An 18,695-nucleotide genomic window follows, 5' to 3' on the forward strand; every position below is an offset into this window, starting at 1 on the left:
TCAATACAGGGCACTTAAACCCCCTTCCTGCCCTGACCAATTTTCAGCTTTCGGTGCTCTCGCACTTTGAATGACCATTACTCAGTCATGCAACACTGTACCCAAATGAAATTTGTGTCCTTTTTTTCACACAAATAGAGCTTTCTTTTGGTGGTATTTAATCACTAACGGGTTTTTTATTTTTTGTGCTATAAATAAAAAAAGACTGTAAATTTTGTGAAAAATTGCCTTTTTCTTTGTTTTTGTCATAAAATTTAGCAAATTAGTAATTTTTCTTCATAAATTTTGACCAAAATTTATACTGCTATATATCTTTGGTAAAAATAACCCAAATTAATGTATATTATTTGGTCTTTGTGAAAGTTATAGAGTCTACAAACTATGGTGCCAATCACTGAAAATTGAAAACATCTGATCAGGCCTTCAGTACATCAGGTGAATCTCATTTCTTGAGGTACTAACAAGTCAGAAAAGTGCAAATACCCCCCAAATGACCCCTTTTTAGAAAGTAGACATTCCACGGTATTAAGTAAGTAGCATGGTGAGTTTTTTTAAGTTGTATTTTTTTCCCACAATTCTTTGCAAAAGGAAGATTTTTCATATTAACTGGTTATTTCTCTCACAGAGCATATGCATACAACAAAGTACATTCTGCTACTCTTACCGAGTATGGGAATACCACATGTGTGGGACTTTTACACAGCCTGGCCAGTGGCCACATACAAAGGCCCAACATTGAAGTCGCACCATCAGGCGATCTACGAGCATAAATTGCACATCTCATGTCTCAACCACCTATTACACTTTTGAAGGCCCTGGAGCACCAGGACAAAGGAATTGCCCACAAAATGACCCCATTTTGGAAAGCAAACACCCCAACGTATAATCTATGAGGCATAATGACTCTTTTGCATGGTTATTTTTTTTCCAGAAGTTTTTGGAAAATGTGGAAAAAAAAAAAAAATAAAAACGCATTTTTTTTTTTTTTTTTTACACAACGTTGTCCATTTATAAGATATTTCCAACACATAGCAAAAATGACACCCCAAAATACATTCTGCTACTCCCCCTGAGTATGGGGATACCACATGTGTGAGACTTTTTACACAGCTTGGCCACACACACAGGCCCAACATCCAAGTAGCACCATCAGGCGTTCTAGGAGCATATATTACATAGATAATTTCCTGGCAACCTATCATTTTTGAAGGCCCTTCATATTTCTAACACATAGCATGTACATACCAAGAATTACAGTCCAAGATAAATTCTATTGCGGAAAGGAAAAAAAAAAGTATTACCTGTGCTTTTAGTAGTGTCCACAGAAGAGAGCACTGGTCCAGGCGGCAGTCAGGGATGTACTTAGCGACAGCAATAATAACTATCCAGGCAGTAGGCAGGAATATTGTCTATAGTTGGCACGGCACAGTCCATAGGAATTGTCCAGGCAGAGACAGCCAGCACAGCCATAATATTGGTCCTGGTACACTGTTACCTGCAGACACTCATTATTGTACCGCTCTCCAGCCCTTCATAAACATACTGCCTCTTGCTACAGCGAATTATTTGCATAGTCCAGGTAGCAGGCAGAGGTGTGGTCCGTTCATGCGGCAGGCAAAGGCATGATGGCAGTAAGTCAGCAGAAGGCTGAGGGCTGCAATCGGGTAAGACCTGTGCACAGGGGCACAGGGGTAGAGGCTTCGACCCACCCAAATCTCTATAAAGCCTCCGGACTCCAGAACCTAATCCGGGAGAAAACAAAAAAAAATTATCTCCATCCGGAAAAACTATTCTGGAGCCCCTCACATGTGAGACCCCTGTGTACTATAGTAGCAGGGCAACAGATCAGTCCAAGCGGTGGGCAAAAGCATAGTCCATAAAACAGGCCAGGGTCAGTTAACGTGCAAGCAGTCCAAGCGGTAGACAGAAGCGTAGTCACAAAACAGGCCAGGGTCAGTTCACGAGCAAACAGTCCAAACGGTAGGCAGAGGCATAGTCAAAAGGCAGGCCAGGGTCAGTTCACATTGAAGGCAGTGGCATGGTTATTTGGGGAAGCATGGAAAATGATCAGCGAAAATGGGGAAAATATGGGCTAATAACTTAGGGATGTATGATACAGTTCGAAGCATTCACCAATGCAAAGGCCAGGTTGGGAGGGACACTGGGGACAATGGAAGCTGGTATCTTTTCGAAAACCTCTTCTGCTGCACACGCGACATCTTTTTTGCCGTCTTCGGCCTGCTTCTGATGGTGGAATGTTGTATGGGAAGTGGCGTTCATGAAGTCGGCTAACAGCATCAGAACGAAGTCCTTCTGGGAGGGGTCTTTGTTGATAGATGAGGGACGTGACTACTACTTCTATGAATTTTAGGAAGGGGGCGGGGCTTTCTGTGGATTTTGTGTAGATTATGTAGGAATTGTAAATGGCCAAATGGATTAGATATATTGCTACCTTCTTGTACCAGAATCGGGACCTCCTTATTGACAAATAGGGCTGAATCATTTTGGTCATTGAAATCCACTCCAACCCCCCCCCCCCCCATGTAGAGATTATAGTCTTGGACACATGTCGGTTTTTCAATGGGACCTCGTCTTCGCTGAACTACAACTGTAGTGTCATCATGAATGGTGGACATCATGTGCACGTTCCTGTTATTCCTCCACCTCAAGGCCAGCACTTCATTACATCTCAGTGTTGCTCTTTCCCCCTTTGCAGCCTTTTGTTCACTATGGATTGTGGGAAGCCCTTCCTATTTTTTCTTGAGGTTCCGCAGGCCAGGTTTTTTTCAATATATAGGTGTCTGAAAAGGGGCAGGCTGGTATAAAAGTTGTCCAGGTATATATGATAGCCTTTTTTCAGAAGTGGGTAAGCCAGGTCCCATACGATTTTTCCAGTTGTGCCCATTTAGGCCAGGCACTCAGGGGGCTGGGAATCTCTTCCCTCATATATGCGGAACGCATATAGATATCCCGTGGCTCTCTCACACAGCTTGTAAAATTTGACTCCATTTTTTGCTAGGAATATATTGTTTTATTCCTAGCCGGCCTGAAAATGGTACCAGGGACTCATCCACACATATATTCTTCTCGGGGACATAAAGTTCTGCAAATCGTTGGGAAAATAAATTTATCAGTGGGCGAATCTTGTATAGCTTATCGGAATTTGGATGATTGCGGGGAGGGCACTGGGTGTTGTCGTTTAAAATGAGAGAATCTCATATCGGGACCTGGACATTGCGGCAGAATACATGGGCATATGGTGGATGGGGTGGGTGGACCAATAGGTATGTCCTTCATTATATTTTTTTTTTTTTTTTTTTTTTTGTAAGGCCCATATTTAGGGTGAGGCCCAAAAACCATTTGAACTCCTCCAAATTGAAATCTCTCCACTCAAACGGACGGGCATAAGATGATTGGGGGTTGCTGGCAATATACTGCTGGCAGCAAAGTGTCGGGCAAAAACAGGTGAAAAAAAATTGATCTCTGTAAAATTTTGGGTGTTGGCCTGCACACCTGGCTGTGCTGTGAAAGGGGGCATATTTGGTGATCCCGAGTTGGAAGGCAGCCATGTTGGGTTGGCAAGACCATCTGGCATGTATGTAGCGGCCCTGGCTCTTGGGGGACGTGACACTCCAGTAGTTGGGGGAGTTGAATTTCCTGTGCTGGAACTCAGGTGTGATGTGACAGCACTGGTACTGGGCCTGGGAATATAATCCTGGTTGCTGGCGGCTTCCTGGTTTCCAGAGTGTCGTGCCTTTTTAGGAGGGACCCATTCTTCACCCGAATCATTGCTATTCTCAATCGGTTCAAATGCCGAATTTGATTCGGAATCAGAATTGGACTCTAATGAGAACTCCCCGGTGCTCTCATCAGTCATAGAGAGGATCTGGAATGCCTCCTCACTAGTATAAACTCTTTTGGACATGGCTGTGTGGCGGGTAGCTGTGCGACGGGTGACAGATGGGTGGCAGGTGACGGTCACTGATGGGCTGTGCGATGGGTGGCAGGTGACGTTCACTGAGAGGTGATGGTGTGATGGGCGATGGTCACAGATAGTTGACAGGCGACGGTCACTGATGGGTGACAGGTGCACCGCTGATGGTCACTGATGGGTGAGAGGGCACAGTCACTGATGGGTGACGGGTGAGAGGGCACGGTCACTGATGGGTGACAGGCCACGGACGGTGACAGGTGATAGTCACAGATTGTTGACAGGCGATGGTCACTGACAGGCGACGGTCACTGATGGGTGCACCGCTGATGGTCACTGATGGGTGACGGGTGCACCGCTGATGGTCACTGATGGGTGACGGGTGCACCGCTGATGGTCACTGATGGGTGACGGGTGCACCGCTGATGGTCACTGATGGCAGTCTCTATGTGACAGGTGCACTTTTTATGGGATTACTGTTGGGTGACAGATGACAATGGGGGGGGGGGGGGGCGATGGGACAGAAGTGGTGTTGGTGCAGACACCACAGTACATAGATCTGTAACTCGCTGCTCCTGGCTCTTCTCTCCTCACACTGGAAACAGTGTGTGAGGAGAGAAGGGCTAGTAACAGCTAGTGACAGCTCTTTGTTTACAGTTAGTGATCGTCTGTGAATGGATCACATGGTACACAGCCCTGGCCAATGGCTGTAAACTATCGTCGGTGACGAGCAGTGTTCCCGGAGAACACGCTGCCACCGACGCGCAGCGCGCTCACTATCGCACGCATGCGCCGTGTAATGCGGGGATGTACCATTAGTGATCAGCCGTGACTTCATCACGGCCGATCACGTGGTAAACAGCCATGCCCAGTGGCTGTTCACCCCTGTCGGTGACGAGCGGTGTCTCGGTGACACGCCGCCACCGACAGTACAGGGCTGCGCGCTCACGATCGCGCGCATGCCCTGTTTAAACGGGCTCACGTCATATGACGGCCGCCCAGAACAAGAGGCTTACCGTCCCGCCGTCATGACGGTAGGCTAGTGGTTAATGAATGGTGTGTTTATTACCTAACCTTTGGCCTGAGGGCCACATGCAGCCCTTTGGTACATGGGTGGCCCTTGGACTCTGGCAATCTATAGAGGGAATGGGAGCCTTAATTTGTAAAGGGGTAATAGCGGTGGTCTCTACTAGTCTTGTGTAACATGCCTAGTATATCCCTACAACCCAACCTCTCTAGTGTAGTGTCTCTGACCACTATCTCATCTAGCATGTCTGCTGCCTGACAGTTTTCTGTAGCATTATATATTGGAGGTGCACCAAATGGAAATTTTGGTACCAAAAATGAGTTTTATTAAAAAAAGTATGTATGTGTAATTTTAAAATAATAGAAATTTTTAGTGTCGGCCATTATTGATTGCCACCTTTTTTAGCGCAAGAAAAATGCATCCCTTTTAAATTTGTCTTAACACTGGTCTGTTGCGCTTTCATTGTGGTGTTAAAAATCTTGCTTGCTGCATTTTTGGTCAGCTAAAAGAAACAAAAAAACGCACCACCCCATTTAAAAGGCATTGAAAACGCAGCAAAAATGCATCAATAATGCACAAGTGTTATGTTTTTTTGATGCAGTTTTTGAGTCACTTGAACTATGAAAAACACACCATAAGCATAGTAAAATTGTGACAAAATTACTTTTTCTCTATAGGCAAAATGCCTACTTTTCTTTTACTCATGGCTAGTGTTTGGCTGAAGCGATTTATTATCAATCAACTGTGTTTACTCTTTTTATAAATCATAATAACAGAAACTACCCAAATGACCCTAATAAAAAGTTTACATACCCCAGTACTTAATACCGTGTATTGCCCCCTTTAACATCAGTGACAGCTTGAAGTCTTTTGTGGTATTTGTGGATGAGGCTCTTTATCTTAAGATAATATAGCTGCCCATTCCTTTTGGCAAAAAGACTCCAGTTCCTGTAAATTCTTGGGCCGTCTTGCATGAACTGCACGTTTTTGAGATCTCCCCAGAGTGGCTCAATGATATTGAGGTCAGGAGACTGAGATGGCCACTCCAGAACCCTCACTTTATTCTGCTGTAGCCAATGACAGGTCGACTTGGCCTTGTGTTTTGGATCATTGTCATGTTGGAATGTCTAAGTACATCCCATGCGCAGCTTCCTGGCTGAATGCAAATGTTCCTCAAGTATTTTGATAACATACTGCATTCATCTTGCCATCAATTTTTGACCAAATTTCCTGTGTCTTTGTAGCTCACACATCCCCCAAAACATCAGCGATCCACCTCCCGTGTTTCACAGTAGGGAAGTGTAACCTTTCATCATAGGCCTTGTCTACTCCTCTCCAAATGTAGTGTTTATGGTTGTGGCCAAAAAGCTAAATTTTGGTCTTATCACTCCAAATGACTGTGCCAGGTTTGAGGCTTGTCTCTGGGCTGTTTGGCGTATTGTAAGCGGGATACTTTGTGGCATTTGCATAGTAATGGCTTTCTTCTGGCCACTCGACCATGCACCCCATCTTTCTTCAAGTGCCTCCTTATTGTGCATCTTGAAACGGTCACACCACATGTTTTCAGAGAGTCCTGTATTTCACCTGAATTTACTTGTGGGTTTTTCTTTGCATCCCGATTAATTTTCCTGGCAGTTGTGGCTGAAATTGTAGTTGGTCTACCTGACCGTGGTTTGGATTCAACAGAACCCCTCATTTTCCACTTTTTGATTAGAGTTTGAACACTGCTGATTGGCATTCTCAATTCCTTGGATCTCTTTCTCTTTTTATATCTCTTTCCCGTTTTATACACTTCAACTACCCTTTCCCGCAGATCCTTTGACAATTCTTTTGCTTTCCCCATGACTCAGAATCCATAAATGTCAGATCACAGGTGAGAATTGTTACCTTTTTATTAGCCATTCAAACCCCTTTGTGTCAACTTGTGTGCATGTTATCAGGCCAAAATCACCAGGGTATGTTAACTTTTGATCAGGCTCATTTGATTAGTTTCTGTTGTCATTATTATGATTTTAAAAAGCGTAAACACAGTTGATTGATAATAAATGGCTTCAGCCCAACACTAACCACAAGTAAAAAATGTTTTTGTGTTATTCATATTCTCTGAAAAATGGCCAAAAAAATCATAAATTCTGCCAGGGTATATAAACTTATGAGCACAACTGTATTTCAACCTCCTGCTACCCTAGGTGCACCTATATGATGATACACTTTTGTGTCACGCTGTTATTTTAGTTAAAACTAATGCTGGATTCTACTATTCAAGAAAGCATGCTGTCTGCATGTTTTCTGCTTTATGCGCAAAGCTACTCCTAAATTGCGCAGACCGCAGCAATAGAGAAAGAAAAGATAGTTTAATGTATCCTGGACTATAAGGAACCCTTTGACTCCTCAAAGTTCCCTGCACCAACTTCTCCCTGCAGTTCTGTTGCTAAATTTGGCCACAAATGCCCAGAAGTGGCTAGCTAAGTGCTTAAAGTGATTGTAAAGTTTTTTGTGTGTTTTTTTTTTTTTTCTATTAAAATAACAAACCTGTTCATTGTACATATCATAGATTGGATCTCTTTTATTATAAATCAAATGGGGATGGCGATGGCATCTTCCTCTGAGATTGGAAACTTTGTCTGGTCTGACCATGCTCCATTGTTTCTGGTTTTGGTTGTATCGGGGGAAGCAACAATAAATGATAATTTACTTAAAGACGAGATCTGTATCTGAGAAATTGGGCGAGCAATCAAAAACTTTGTGATAGATCATGAGGGAGATTCCACTTCCCTACCCACACAATGGGAAACATTAAAATGCGTAATACGCGGTCTTTTTATAAAACATGGAGCAAGATTAAAAAAAGAAAAAGGGAATAAAGTATCATTACTCCTAAAAGATATATCAAAACTCGCAAAGTTACATAAACAAATTGTAACCTCTGAAGATTTAGTGATATTAACTGATAGAAGGATACAATTACAAACATTATTGAAAGAACAAACCTTGCAGCTTAGAGATAAAAATCGTGCGCTATATTACCAACGTGGAAATAAACCAGGCAGGCTCTTAGCGAGGGCACTCCATCAATGCACATCTATGATGTCAGTAGTAAAGATTAAAACAATATCAGGAGAAATGGTACATGATCCAAAAGGAATTGTAAAATCATTTCACTTTTTTTTTACTGTAGACAATATAATATACCAAATCAAACAGCGGAAAGTGATCCTGAAAAGTTTCACAAAACGTACGCCAATATTTAGAAGAAACCACAATACAAACCCTTACAATAGCAGAAACAGAACAGTTAGAAATTGAATTTTTCAGAGCTTGAAGTCTAGAATGTAATAAATTCACTGATATTGGGCAAGAGTCCAGGGCCGGATGGTTTACTTCACCGTTCTACAGGACATTTAAAGAATTACTGATTCCCATCATGAGGAAGACCTTCAGTTCAGTGTCTGCCTCTCGACCCTTTGCCCCACAAGGTATGGAAGCGTATATCTCGCTCATTCCTAAGCCTGAGAAGGATCATACACAATGTAGAAATTATCGCTTGATTTCTTTAACAAATATTGATATTTGAGTATACTCTAAAATAATCTCAAATAGACTTACACCAATTTTACTAGCATATGTCCACTTGGATCAAGTGGGATTTGTAGGGTGTCAGGAGGAAAGAGACAAATACAGTGAAGACTCTGACATTGGTGGAATGTGCCCAGAGAGATGCCATCCCATCCTGTCTATTGGCGGTAGACGCCGAGAAGTCATTTGACAGGGTGGGATGGTGTTTCCTTGAAGAGACGCTTAAGCAATGGGGAATAGGGCCTTTACTTCTGGAGAAGATAATGGCTTTATATCATATTCCAATAGCTAGAATTCGTGCAAATGGAAGTGTATCTGATCCAGTAATAATATCAAATGGAACTCGACAGGGCTGCCCCTTATCCCTGTTGTTGTACATATTAGTGATGGAACATTTGACTACTGCTATTCGTAAAAATGTAGATATACAAGGGATAAAAGTTGGGGAGAAGGAATATAAAATGTCAGTATACGCAGATGATTTGTTATACGTAACTAATCCTGTAGTGACAATACCGAATCTCATCCAGGAGTTCAACCGTTTTGGAATATTGAGTAACTTTAAAGTCAGTTTTGACAAATCAGAAGCCCTAAATATTACATTAACAAGTAAGATAGTGGAGCTTCCTAAGAATTTTTTTTTTCCTTCAAAAAACAGCCATCAAATACCTGGGAACATGTGTTCCTAGAGATTTAACTAAACTCCAAGAACTTAATTATCTTCCGATAATACAAAATATAATGCTGCAACGGTATGACGGAACGGTTTTCTCCTGGATGGGGAGGATTAATACTATAAAAATGGATATACTACCAAAAGTCATATATTTCAGAAAATTCCAATTTTTTTTTCCAACAAAATTATTGGATCAACTACAGAAGGTTATAAGAAATTTTATATGGGTGCATAAATCAGCTTGCATCAGAAGGGATATGCTAACTCTGGCAAAAAAGGATGGAGGTTTAGCCCTTCCAGATTTTTTAATTTATCTCTGCTCGGTATTTATATCTAGAATAGTGGATTGGTTCCATAATGCAGACAGTAAACAATGGGTGAAGCTGGAGGAGGATGCCACGGCTATAAAATTGAAATCCCTGCCATGGATAATAATAGATCATCAACCTCCCAGGAGAGAGATGCCATTTTTGGTACACTCAACATTAAGAGTATGGGATACGTTATTGAAAAGGGGGAACTGGTCTACTCAGATTGGACCAATGACTCCACTATTTGATAACCCGGATTTTCCACCAGCAATGGAAACTCTAATTTTCCTAACATGGCACAGAGATGAGGATGTGAGGGTGGTTCAGACTCTGGTGGAGAACAGCCTCCCTCCAATGGAATCTTTGGGTCTGGATAACAAGACTAAATGAATGCAGTATCAACAACTTCAAACTTATATTCAGTCTGTGACAAAAAATTCTGTATAAGATAGACCACTAACAGAATTTTGAAAAATTATTATTACAAGAACATAGACCAGCCCATGTCTTATCTATATTATATAAATATTTGAATTCAAAAACTAAGAAAAAAGAGCTGACATATCTAACTAAGTGGGAAGAAGAAGTGGGGAAAAAGCATTTTTATTACATAAATTATCTCTATCACATAGACACCAGGAAAGAAATTATAAATTTCTTGAAAGATGGTATAGATGCCCAGTAGATATGCATAATATAGGGAAAATACAGAAGTATGCTGGAGATGTCAAAATGCAATAGGTACAATGTCACATATTTGGTATTATTGTCCGGGGGTTCAGATATTTTGGCAAAAATTTGTAGTGTATATCAAACTATTACAGGACAAAAAGTACTACCGGACGTATTCGTATCAGTGTTATCAATGTTCCCCTGGTTCTATGAAGGCTATTAAAAGAGACCTTTAACAGCTGCCCGTATCGGTCGTGTGTACAGGGCATTGGGCTTCTAATGCTGCGTACACACAAGCGGACTTTACGGCAGACTTTGTCCTGCGGACTTTACGACGGGACTTTACGACTGAACCGACTTGCCTACACACAATCAAAGTCCGAAGGATTCGTACGTGATGACGTACGACCGGACTGAAACAAGGCAGTTCATAGCCAGTAGCCAATAGCTGTCCTAGCATCGGTTTTTGTCCGTCGGACTAGCATACAGACGAGCGTACTTTTCGACTGGACTCGAGTCCGTCGAAAAGATTTAAAACGTTTCATTTCTAGGTTCGTCGAACTTTTGGGGAAAAAAAGTCCGCTAGAGCCCACACACGATCGAATTGTCCGGACTCCGGTCCGCCGAACCAAGTATGCCGTAAAGTCTGGTCGTGTGTACGCGGCATAAGTATTTTTATTGTGTCCCTCAAAATGCTATAGAGCTTCCTCAAAAAGCTCTCCGCTGTTCATAACAAAATAATTCTGAAATTTATGTATTAAAATAATTCTGTGATTTTTGTTGTCATTCAATTTCAGAAAGCATAAGGGATGTTATCGGAAGGAAAATTAAGATTGCTGTGCGGAAGAAGGTGAAACTGGAAGTCAAAGGAGACAAATTTGAGAACAAAGTGCTGGTATGTAAAAACTATTTATTTATTGACAAATGTGTTTTCTCACATTTTTAGAGTGCAAGACAAAAATGTAAACTGTTTGCTGCAGTAGGTAATCCATCCACAAACTTTCCCATTAGATATTTAAATCTAATTAAGACTCCAAAATCCAATCCTTTGCCAAAAATGGCTGTGGCTGGTGAGCAGTCCTACCAACTGATGTTCAAGGAGCTAAAAAAATAGAAGTCCTGGTGGCTGATTCTGTCAGAATCTGCCCATAAATGAAAGATTTTATTATCAAATGATTCCTAAAGTAAGTTGCCCTGGCATTGCTCTCTGTATTCATATGCCTACAAAAACATAGAATTATGAATAACTCATAAGCTTATCTAGTCAATTGTTGCAAAGTGTAGTGATCGGTTTCAACCAGAACCCATAGAGTACATTACACTCCGCAGAAGCTTCACTCCTGGGCAAGGGCAACCTTGCCAATGTGTCTTAGATGTACCTCAGCCACTGGGTCCCTTATCCACATGCTGGGGAGTTGTCCAAAACGTCATCGATAATGGGAAAATATATTCACGACTCTTAATTTCCTCTGTTCAACTAGGGTGGTATTAGATCCAAAATTCACACTCCTGGGAATTATCCCAGACTATTTACATACCATGCGGACAAGATCCCAATACTTAGTTTGCAAACTCATATTACAGAAGTGGCTCTCACCCACACCTCCGACACACAACTTACGGCGTAAAATTCTTAATTTTACATTACGGAGAGAAGAGCTCACTTACAAACATAGGGGGTGCCCTAGGAAGTTCCAAAAAAATATGGTCCTGGTGGTTGGACTCTAATGATTTGTCTTGTACCTCGCTGCCTCCAGGCCCAGAAGAAACCAGCTAAGATAACTTTAAACATTGAATGGCTGAAGCCTGGGTAGCGGTTAGTGAGAGACAGATGAAGTGGGTGTTTGGATAAAGTCACAATGGTGTCGTCACCTAAGGATTGTCTAAAGTGTTGTTACTGGTGGAGTTATATCGTTCATTGTATACTGGATTTCCTTAGTGTACTGCACGATCTTTGAGTCCTACCCTATGTACAATTGCTTTACACACTTATTTGAGTTCTTAATACATGTACTGAGTACGTGAAGTGTTGTGTGTTTTTTATTTTTTTTTTTGTACTACTCTAATGCCAGTAAATTTGCAATCTGTTTGTGTACTTGCACTACTTGCACTGTATATTATATAAACCACTCTTTGGTCATGCAGTGTAGAAGTTGAACTTCCAATATTTTGTCCTACTTGCTGAACTCTACATTCCAGCTAGGCTTCTAATTTCATCAGCAAGGCAGCTTAGTAAAGATCATTTTGGGAGTGGAAAAGGTATTGCAGTGGTTCGTGGTAAATAAGCCAGAGGCTAAAAAATATTATCTAGCACGACAAAAAAGGGGTTTTCCTTGTTTAATGAGTTGGTAAGAGTTTGTTATTAAAATGATCACAAATGGGTAATCTAATTGTGCTCTCCTGACTGCGGTATTAACTATTTGTGTCATCACATTTTCATATGATGAACCTCTGTAAGTGTGCCAGCAAGCTGATTAGGCCATTTTCAGACAAAAGGCCTTTTTTTTTTTTTTTTTTTCACAGTTCATGAGAGGTTATCAACTGCATGACGTTGAAGGGAAATAAAAACCTATCCAGATAAGCCATGCCATCTGAAATGTTCAAAGTAGTATGTCTACTACTTTAGGCCTTCTTGCCTATATTCTTATTTGTACAGTACTGTAAAAAGTCATGGGCACTTGTAAAATATGCAAAGTGAGAATAGTTCTATTTCATTTAATCAAGGATTACAAAATTCAGTAAATGCAATAAAATGAAATACACTATATCTACTCTTTACAGGAAAAACATTGACTTAATAAATTGATGGGGTGTCCACATATGTTTGGTCGTATACTGTAAATTTGTTGTGTGACCGGTCCTGGCTCTGCAGGGATCCCAACAGTGTCTGCATCCACATAGATGCCTGAGGGCAGCTGGCTCGCCACTCGGTGTGCCACTGAGAGGCTGGTCCAGCTGCTCATTCCCCCTCCACAGCCCCGCATGAGCAACAAGTGTAATTTCTGTCTTCTTCTTAGTTCCACTAATATCTGCATGAGTCACTTTTGAAAAGTTTTTCTGTGGGGGGGCTCAGACAACCTTCATGAACTCTGGCCCTTGAGTGACCGTAAAGAAGAGAAAACTGCAGATAAACAGGTGCAACTTATGTTGGATGATTTGTTTCCTCTCTGTGTATCACCTGAGGCCAGTTACTTTAATGGATATATGTAAGGGTTTACAACCACTTTAAAATACCACACATCACAGGGAGCTGTATTAGGTGGACCTCACTGCCAGGCTCTACAGGTATTTATGGGACTAAGAGGAAACTGTAACAGCAGATAAACATATAATTATGTGCATTTTTTTTCTGTATTGGGAAGCCATAGTTTCTACTTTAAAAGTATCAGCAGTACTCTTGAGTTACACGTGCGTGCAGTTCCTCAAGGACTTGAGTGATAGCTTGTTCCAAGCCTTTTTTGACAAACTGCCATTTGAGACTTTGGTTTTCTTACTTTATCTTTTGCTGCAAGCATGTCAGACTGGCTTGATGATGTGGAGATCTGGGCTCCATGCGGACCATACTAACTGTTTCATGATTCCCTGGTTCTCCTTTTGCTGCAGATGCTTTTTTATGGTTTCAACCTTGTGTATGGGGTCATTGTCAAGTTGGGACAAATCAGAAGCCTTCCTGATAGTATTGCATGATGGATAGGAATACGAATGTAGTTCTTGGCAGTGAGATGCCATGGAACTTAATCAAATGCCATGGAACTTAATCAAATACCATTTGTGAAAATGCAGGCTCAGATCTTCAGAGAACCTTCACTGTGCATTGCTGTTGCCTGTCGACTTTAATCTATAAGCTATTCTTCAGCCCTTTCCAGTTAGACTGCTTTTTTATAAACCAAAATATCCAGATTTTAATCCTTCAGTCCAGCATCTGCTATTTTTCTGTGTACCAGTCCTCACGTATTTGTACGTAGGTGAGTTGTTTCTTTGTTTCCACATTGGACAAATGGCTTTTAGCTGCAAGTTCCATAAAGACCACTTCTGATAAAACTTCTCTGGACTGTAGCTGGGTGCAGCAGGTTCACATTGGCTTCCATTAGGGCTGCACCAATACTAGTATCAGTATCGGTGCCGATATCAAACATTTGCAGGAGTAAAAATACTCCAAATGCTCAGATGCTTCCCCTGATACCTGGACAGTCAGGGATGATCGGTGCGGCGGTGGGGGGAGTTACAAGCACTGATCTCCTTGTATAGATTTCAATAAAGCAACGGACAGCTGCTTCTCCTCCTTCCCCTTCCTGCTTTATTGAAATCTATACAGGGAAATCAGTGCTTGTGTCCCCCTCTCTGTGCTCCTCCCGTCTCCCGCCATGTCGTCCGTGCTCCTCTGGTCCCGTTCCCTACCCCCCCCCCCCCCAATCTGTCAGGATGGAGAGCGGAGGAGGGAGGCGGTAAATCTGTCAATCCTGTCATTTACCGGCTCCTTCCTTTTCTGAATGAACAGAGTCTGTTGTTTTACAATGCTTCAGTTTGTGAGTGGAGAGGAGCAGCTGTCTCCAGAAAGGGACTGGGGAATCTGTACCCTCAATCCCTTTCTCTGTCTCTAAGGTGAGATGTCAGGGTCCTGTTTAGACCCCTGATATCTCACCAAAGCCCCCCCCCCCCAACAGGGCTGATTTAAAAAAAAAAATTGTAATAAACTTTTAAAAAGTAAAATTGACAAAAAAAAAAAAAATTGCGCCCCCCCCCCCCCCAAGAAAAGAAAAAGCATTGTAACAAAAAATATATAAATTGTAAAAAATAAAATACTGACACAGTCCACTGTCACATGACATTAAAAAACGGTATCGGTAATCGGTATCAGCGAGGTAAGGGGGGGGGGGGGGAGATGGAGGGGGGAGAGGTATCAGTACTTGGTCTTAAAGTGGTATCGGTACAGCCCTAGTTTCCGCCAGTTCTGCGATCGCTTGATATACATCTCATATGCTGTGTTTAGTTTCTACAGCAAACTACAGTGTTTGCTCCCCTTGTCCATTTGTTTGTTTCTGCAGAAGAGCTGCCTTTTGCACAGTACTGTGTATGTATAGAAAAAAAAAAAATGTCATTACCAAGTATGAAATAAGGACTTGTTTGTGTATTTGTTACATTTTGTGCCCAGCCTGGCGATTCTGATGGTTTCCCATTTTTAGTTCTGTTTTGTATATGAATGTTCGTTCCATTGTGGAATTATAGGAACTGTTGCTTGGCGTTTGCCTATATAGCTTGGGGCAAAGCATTGCTGACATTTCTCTGTATATGTGGAACTGGAGCATGAAGTAATATCTCTGTACTAACCTGTGCCTGTGTTTACTTTACTTTTATAATGAATCATTCCCAACTAGGAAAGCGCAGTGAAAGTTTCTTTTTACAGGAAGTTTAGTCATTCTTAGTCACAATGATTGTTAGCTAATGTTTTTATTCCCCACCTTCCCCTTCTTCTTTTTTTTTTTTTTTTTTTTTTTTTTTTTTTAAAAGAAGAAAAAAGTGCAGCGCTATAACAAATACATGTGAAAATCAATTTTACAATAAAGTAACATATTCATCACCTTGAAAAAGTATTCATACCCCTTGCAATATTCCAACTTTTTTTTCTTTTCTTCATATTACAACCCAAAAGTAAATGTATTTTATTGGGATTTTATGTGATAGACCAAAATGATGGTTTACATTTTTTTTTTTTTTTTTACAAATATGTGAAAAGTGTGACGTGCATTTGTATTCAGCCCCCCTGTGTCAATACTTTTGCAGAACCACCTTTCACTGCAATTACAGCTGCAAGTCTTTTTTGGGTATGCCTCTACCAGCTTTGCACATCTAGAGTGACATTTTTGCCCATTCTTCTTTGCAAAATAGCTCCAGCTCTTTCAGATTGGATGGAGAGCGTCTGAACAGCAATTTTCAAGTCTTGCCACAAGTTCTCCATTGTATTCCGTTGTCCTGCTTGAAGGTGAACCTCCGCCTCAGTCTCAAGCCTTTTGCAGACTCTAACTGGTTGTCTTCTAAGAATGCCCTGTATTTGGCTCCATCCATCTTCCTATCAACTGTGACCAGCGTCCCTGCTGAAGAAAAGTATCCCCACAGCATGACCCTGCTGAAGAAAAGTATCCCCACAGCATGATGCTGTCACCACCATGTTTCACGGTGGGGATGGTGTGTTCAGGGTGATGTGCAGTGTTAGTTTTCTGCCACACATAGTGTTTTTGGGCCAAAAAGTTCAATTTTTTTGATCTCCTCTCACCAGAGCACATTCTTCCACATTGGAGTGCACAACCAATAGTTGCCCTGTAGACAGAGTCTCCCAGCTGAGCTGAGGATCTCTGCCTCTCCTCCAGAGTTACCATGTGCCTCTTGGCTGCTTCTCTGATTAATGCTCTCCTTGCCCGGCCTGTCAGTTTAGGTGGGCAGACATGTCTTGGTAGGTTTGCAGTTGTGCCATACTCTTTCCATTTTCAGATGATGGATTGAACAGTGCTCTGTGAGATGTTCAAAGCTTTGGGATATTTCTTTATAGCTAACCCTGCTATAAACTTCTCCACAACTTTATCCCTGACCTGTCTGGTGTGTTCCTTGACCTTTTGATACTGTTTGTTCACTAAGGTTCTCTAACAAACCTCCTGAGGGTTTCACAGAACAGCTGTATTTATATTGAGATTTTACTAATAGGGGTGACTTCTGAAGGCAATTGGTTCAACTAGATTTCAGTTAGGGGGTATCAGAGTAAAGGGGGCCGAATACAAATGCACGCCACAATTTTCAGATATATTTATTTGTAAAAAATTTTGAAAACCATTTATTATTTTCCTTCCACTTCACAATTACTTGCCACTTTGTGTTGTTCTATCGCATAAAATCCTGTAGTGTACTGTCCGCCCTCATGTTGTAAAGCGCTGCGCAAACTGTTGGCGCTATATAAATTCTGTATAATTATTATAATAATTTACATTTTTGGTTGTGACATCACAAAATTTCAAGGGGTTGTATAACAGTGTATATTTGCTGTCCCCTCAAAATAACTCAACACACAGCCATTAATGTCTAAACCACTGGCAACAAAAGTGAGTACACCCCTAAGTGAAATTTGTCCAAATTAGGCCCAAATTATCAATGTTTTGTGTGGCCACCATTATTTTCCAGCACTGCTTTAGCCCTCTTGGGCATGGAGCTCACCAGAGCTTCACAGGTTGGTACTGGAGTCCTCTTCCACTCCTCCATGAGGACATCACGGAGCTGGTGAATGTTGGACCTTGCACACGTTTACAAGCTATTACAGGCGTTTCAAATGCCTCTGAACATCCATCCTGAACGCTTTTTTTTTTTTTTCCAAAAAATGCTTCTAAACTCGACTGCCTAGAAACTACTATAAACGACCCTGTGTACATGTACTAATGAGCTGACAAAAAGCCCAACTGCTCCTAAAACATCCATTTACCAGCAGTAGTGTACAGGAAGCCTTACAAGATTTCTGTGTACTGAACTGAAATCACAAACAATGTTTTATCAAGCCAATTTGTGTGATCTACACAACTCCTCCCCATGTAATGGAGATGAGGAAAGAGGTACAGGTAGGTGTTTGTAGTTCAGATCAGTAAAGCAGCCTAGACACCACTGCTTCATCATAGAAACAGTGGAGTTAGTGAATGTTGTCAGCCTAGGACTGAAAGTGTGTTATTTGCAGGATTACTGGTTATAAGTATAGGAAAACAAAAAAACTGAAAATAGAAACAAATGCAGCCACTGCATCTAAAGATGTGTAAAGTGCTATATATTAAACTTTTTTTTTTTTTTTTTGGGGGGGGGGGGTAGATCCGCTTTAACTGAGCAAACCTGATTGGTGAATCAGTGTTACATTAGGTAATTGTGCTGTTTGGGCGATGTTGAAGACAGGCAGAACTCAAATTCTGTTAATCGATGTGCATCATCAGATCTTGCTGTGAAAGTTCTATTTAGGATGCATTATCTAGAAATAAAATGGAACAAATAATAAAACATTTTGAGCGAAGTTGAAGTGAAAAATTACACACTGGTTTTCATAGAAGTTTGGCGTTGATGGGAGCAGACTTCAATGCTCTCTCTATATAATATTTTGCTCCAGTACCCCCCATAAAATTTCATATCCTCTGACCATGTGTAAAACAATGTGCCGTTCTAAAATGAATGGGTGAAAATCCCCTACTCATTAAGAAGTATGCATCAGAAACCAATACATTTCATCACGTGTGCTGCATACTCATTTTAAAGCAGTTCAGTGAATGCTATATACTGAACTAACTCCTTTTTAATTCTAGTATGTGGCAGATGAATCTGCAAATGTCTGCGTCTAAAACGCAATAACCACACTGATGTTTTCTCTTCATAATAGTGTGTGTTAAATGGGAAAACCTGCATATTTAGCTTATTCTGGTGAGTTCAGCTTTTGAACTCGCAAATTGCTGGACTGTGCAACACTGAGCCAGTGGTGATAATCGGCTT

The 18,695-nt window shown here is 41.3% G+C and overlaps 1 protein-coding gene across 2 annotated transcripts in view; it reads left to right on the forward strand.

Moving 5' to 3' along the window:
* CARMIL1 (capping protein regulator and myosin 1 linker 1) overlaps positions 1 to 18,695 on the forward strand; it is a 475,715-nt gene that overhangs the window by 16,095 nt on the left and 440,925 nt on the right. For both annotated transcript variants that reach the window (XM_073631176.1, XM_073631177.1), the window contains exon 2: positions 10,991 to 11,088. In XM_073631176.1, coding sequence (XP_073487277.1) covers positions 10,991 to 11,088 — 98 coding nt within the window. The remainder of the gene's footprint in view (positions 1 to 10,990; positions 11,089 to 18,695) is intronic.

This window comes from Aquarana catesbeiana, linkage group LG05 (genome assembly GCF_042186555.1).
Source record: "Aquarana catesbeiana isolate 2022-GZ linkage group LG05, ASM4218655v1, whole genome shotgun sequence".
Classification (NCBI taxonomy): domain Eukaryota; kingdom Metazoa; phylum Chordata; class Amphibia; order Anura; family Ranidae; genus Aquarana; species Aquarana catesbeiana.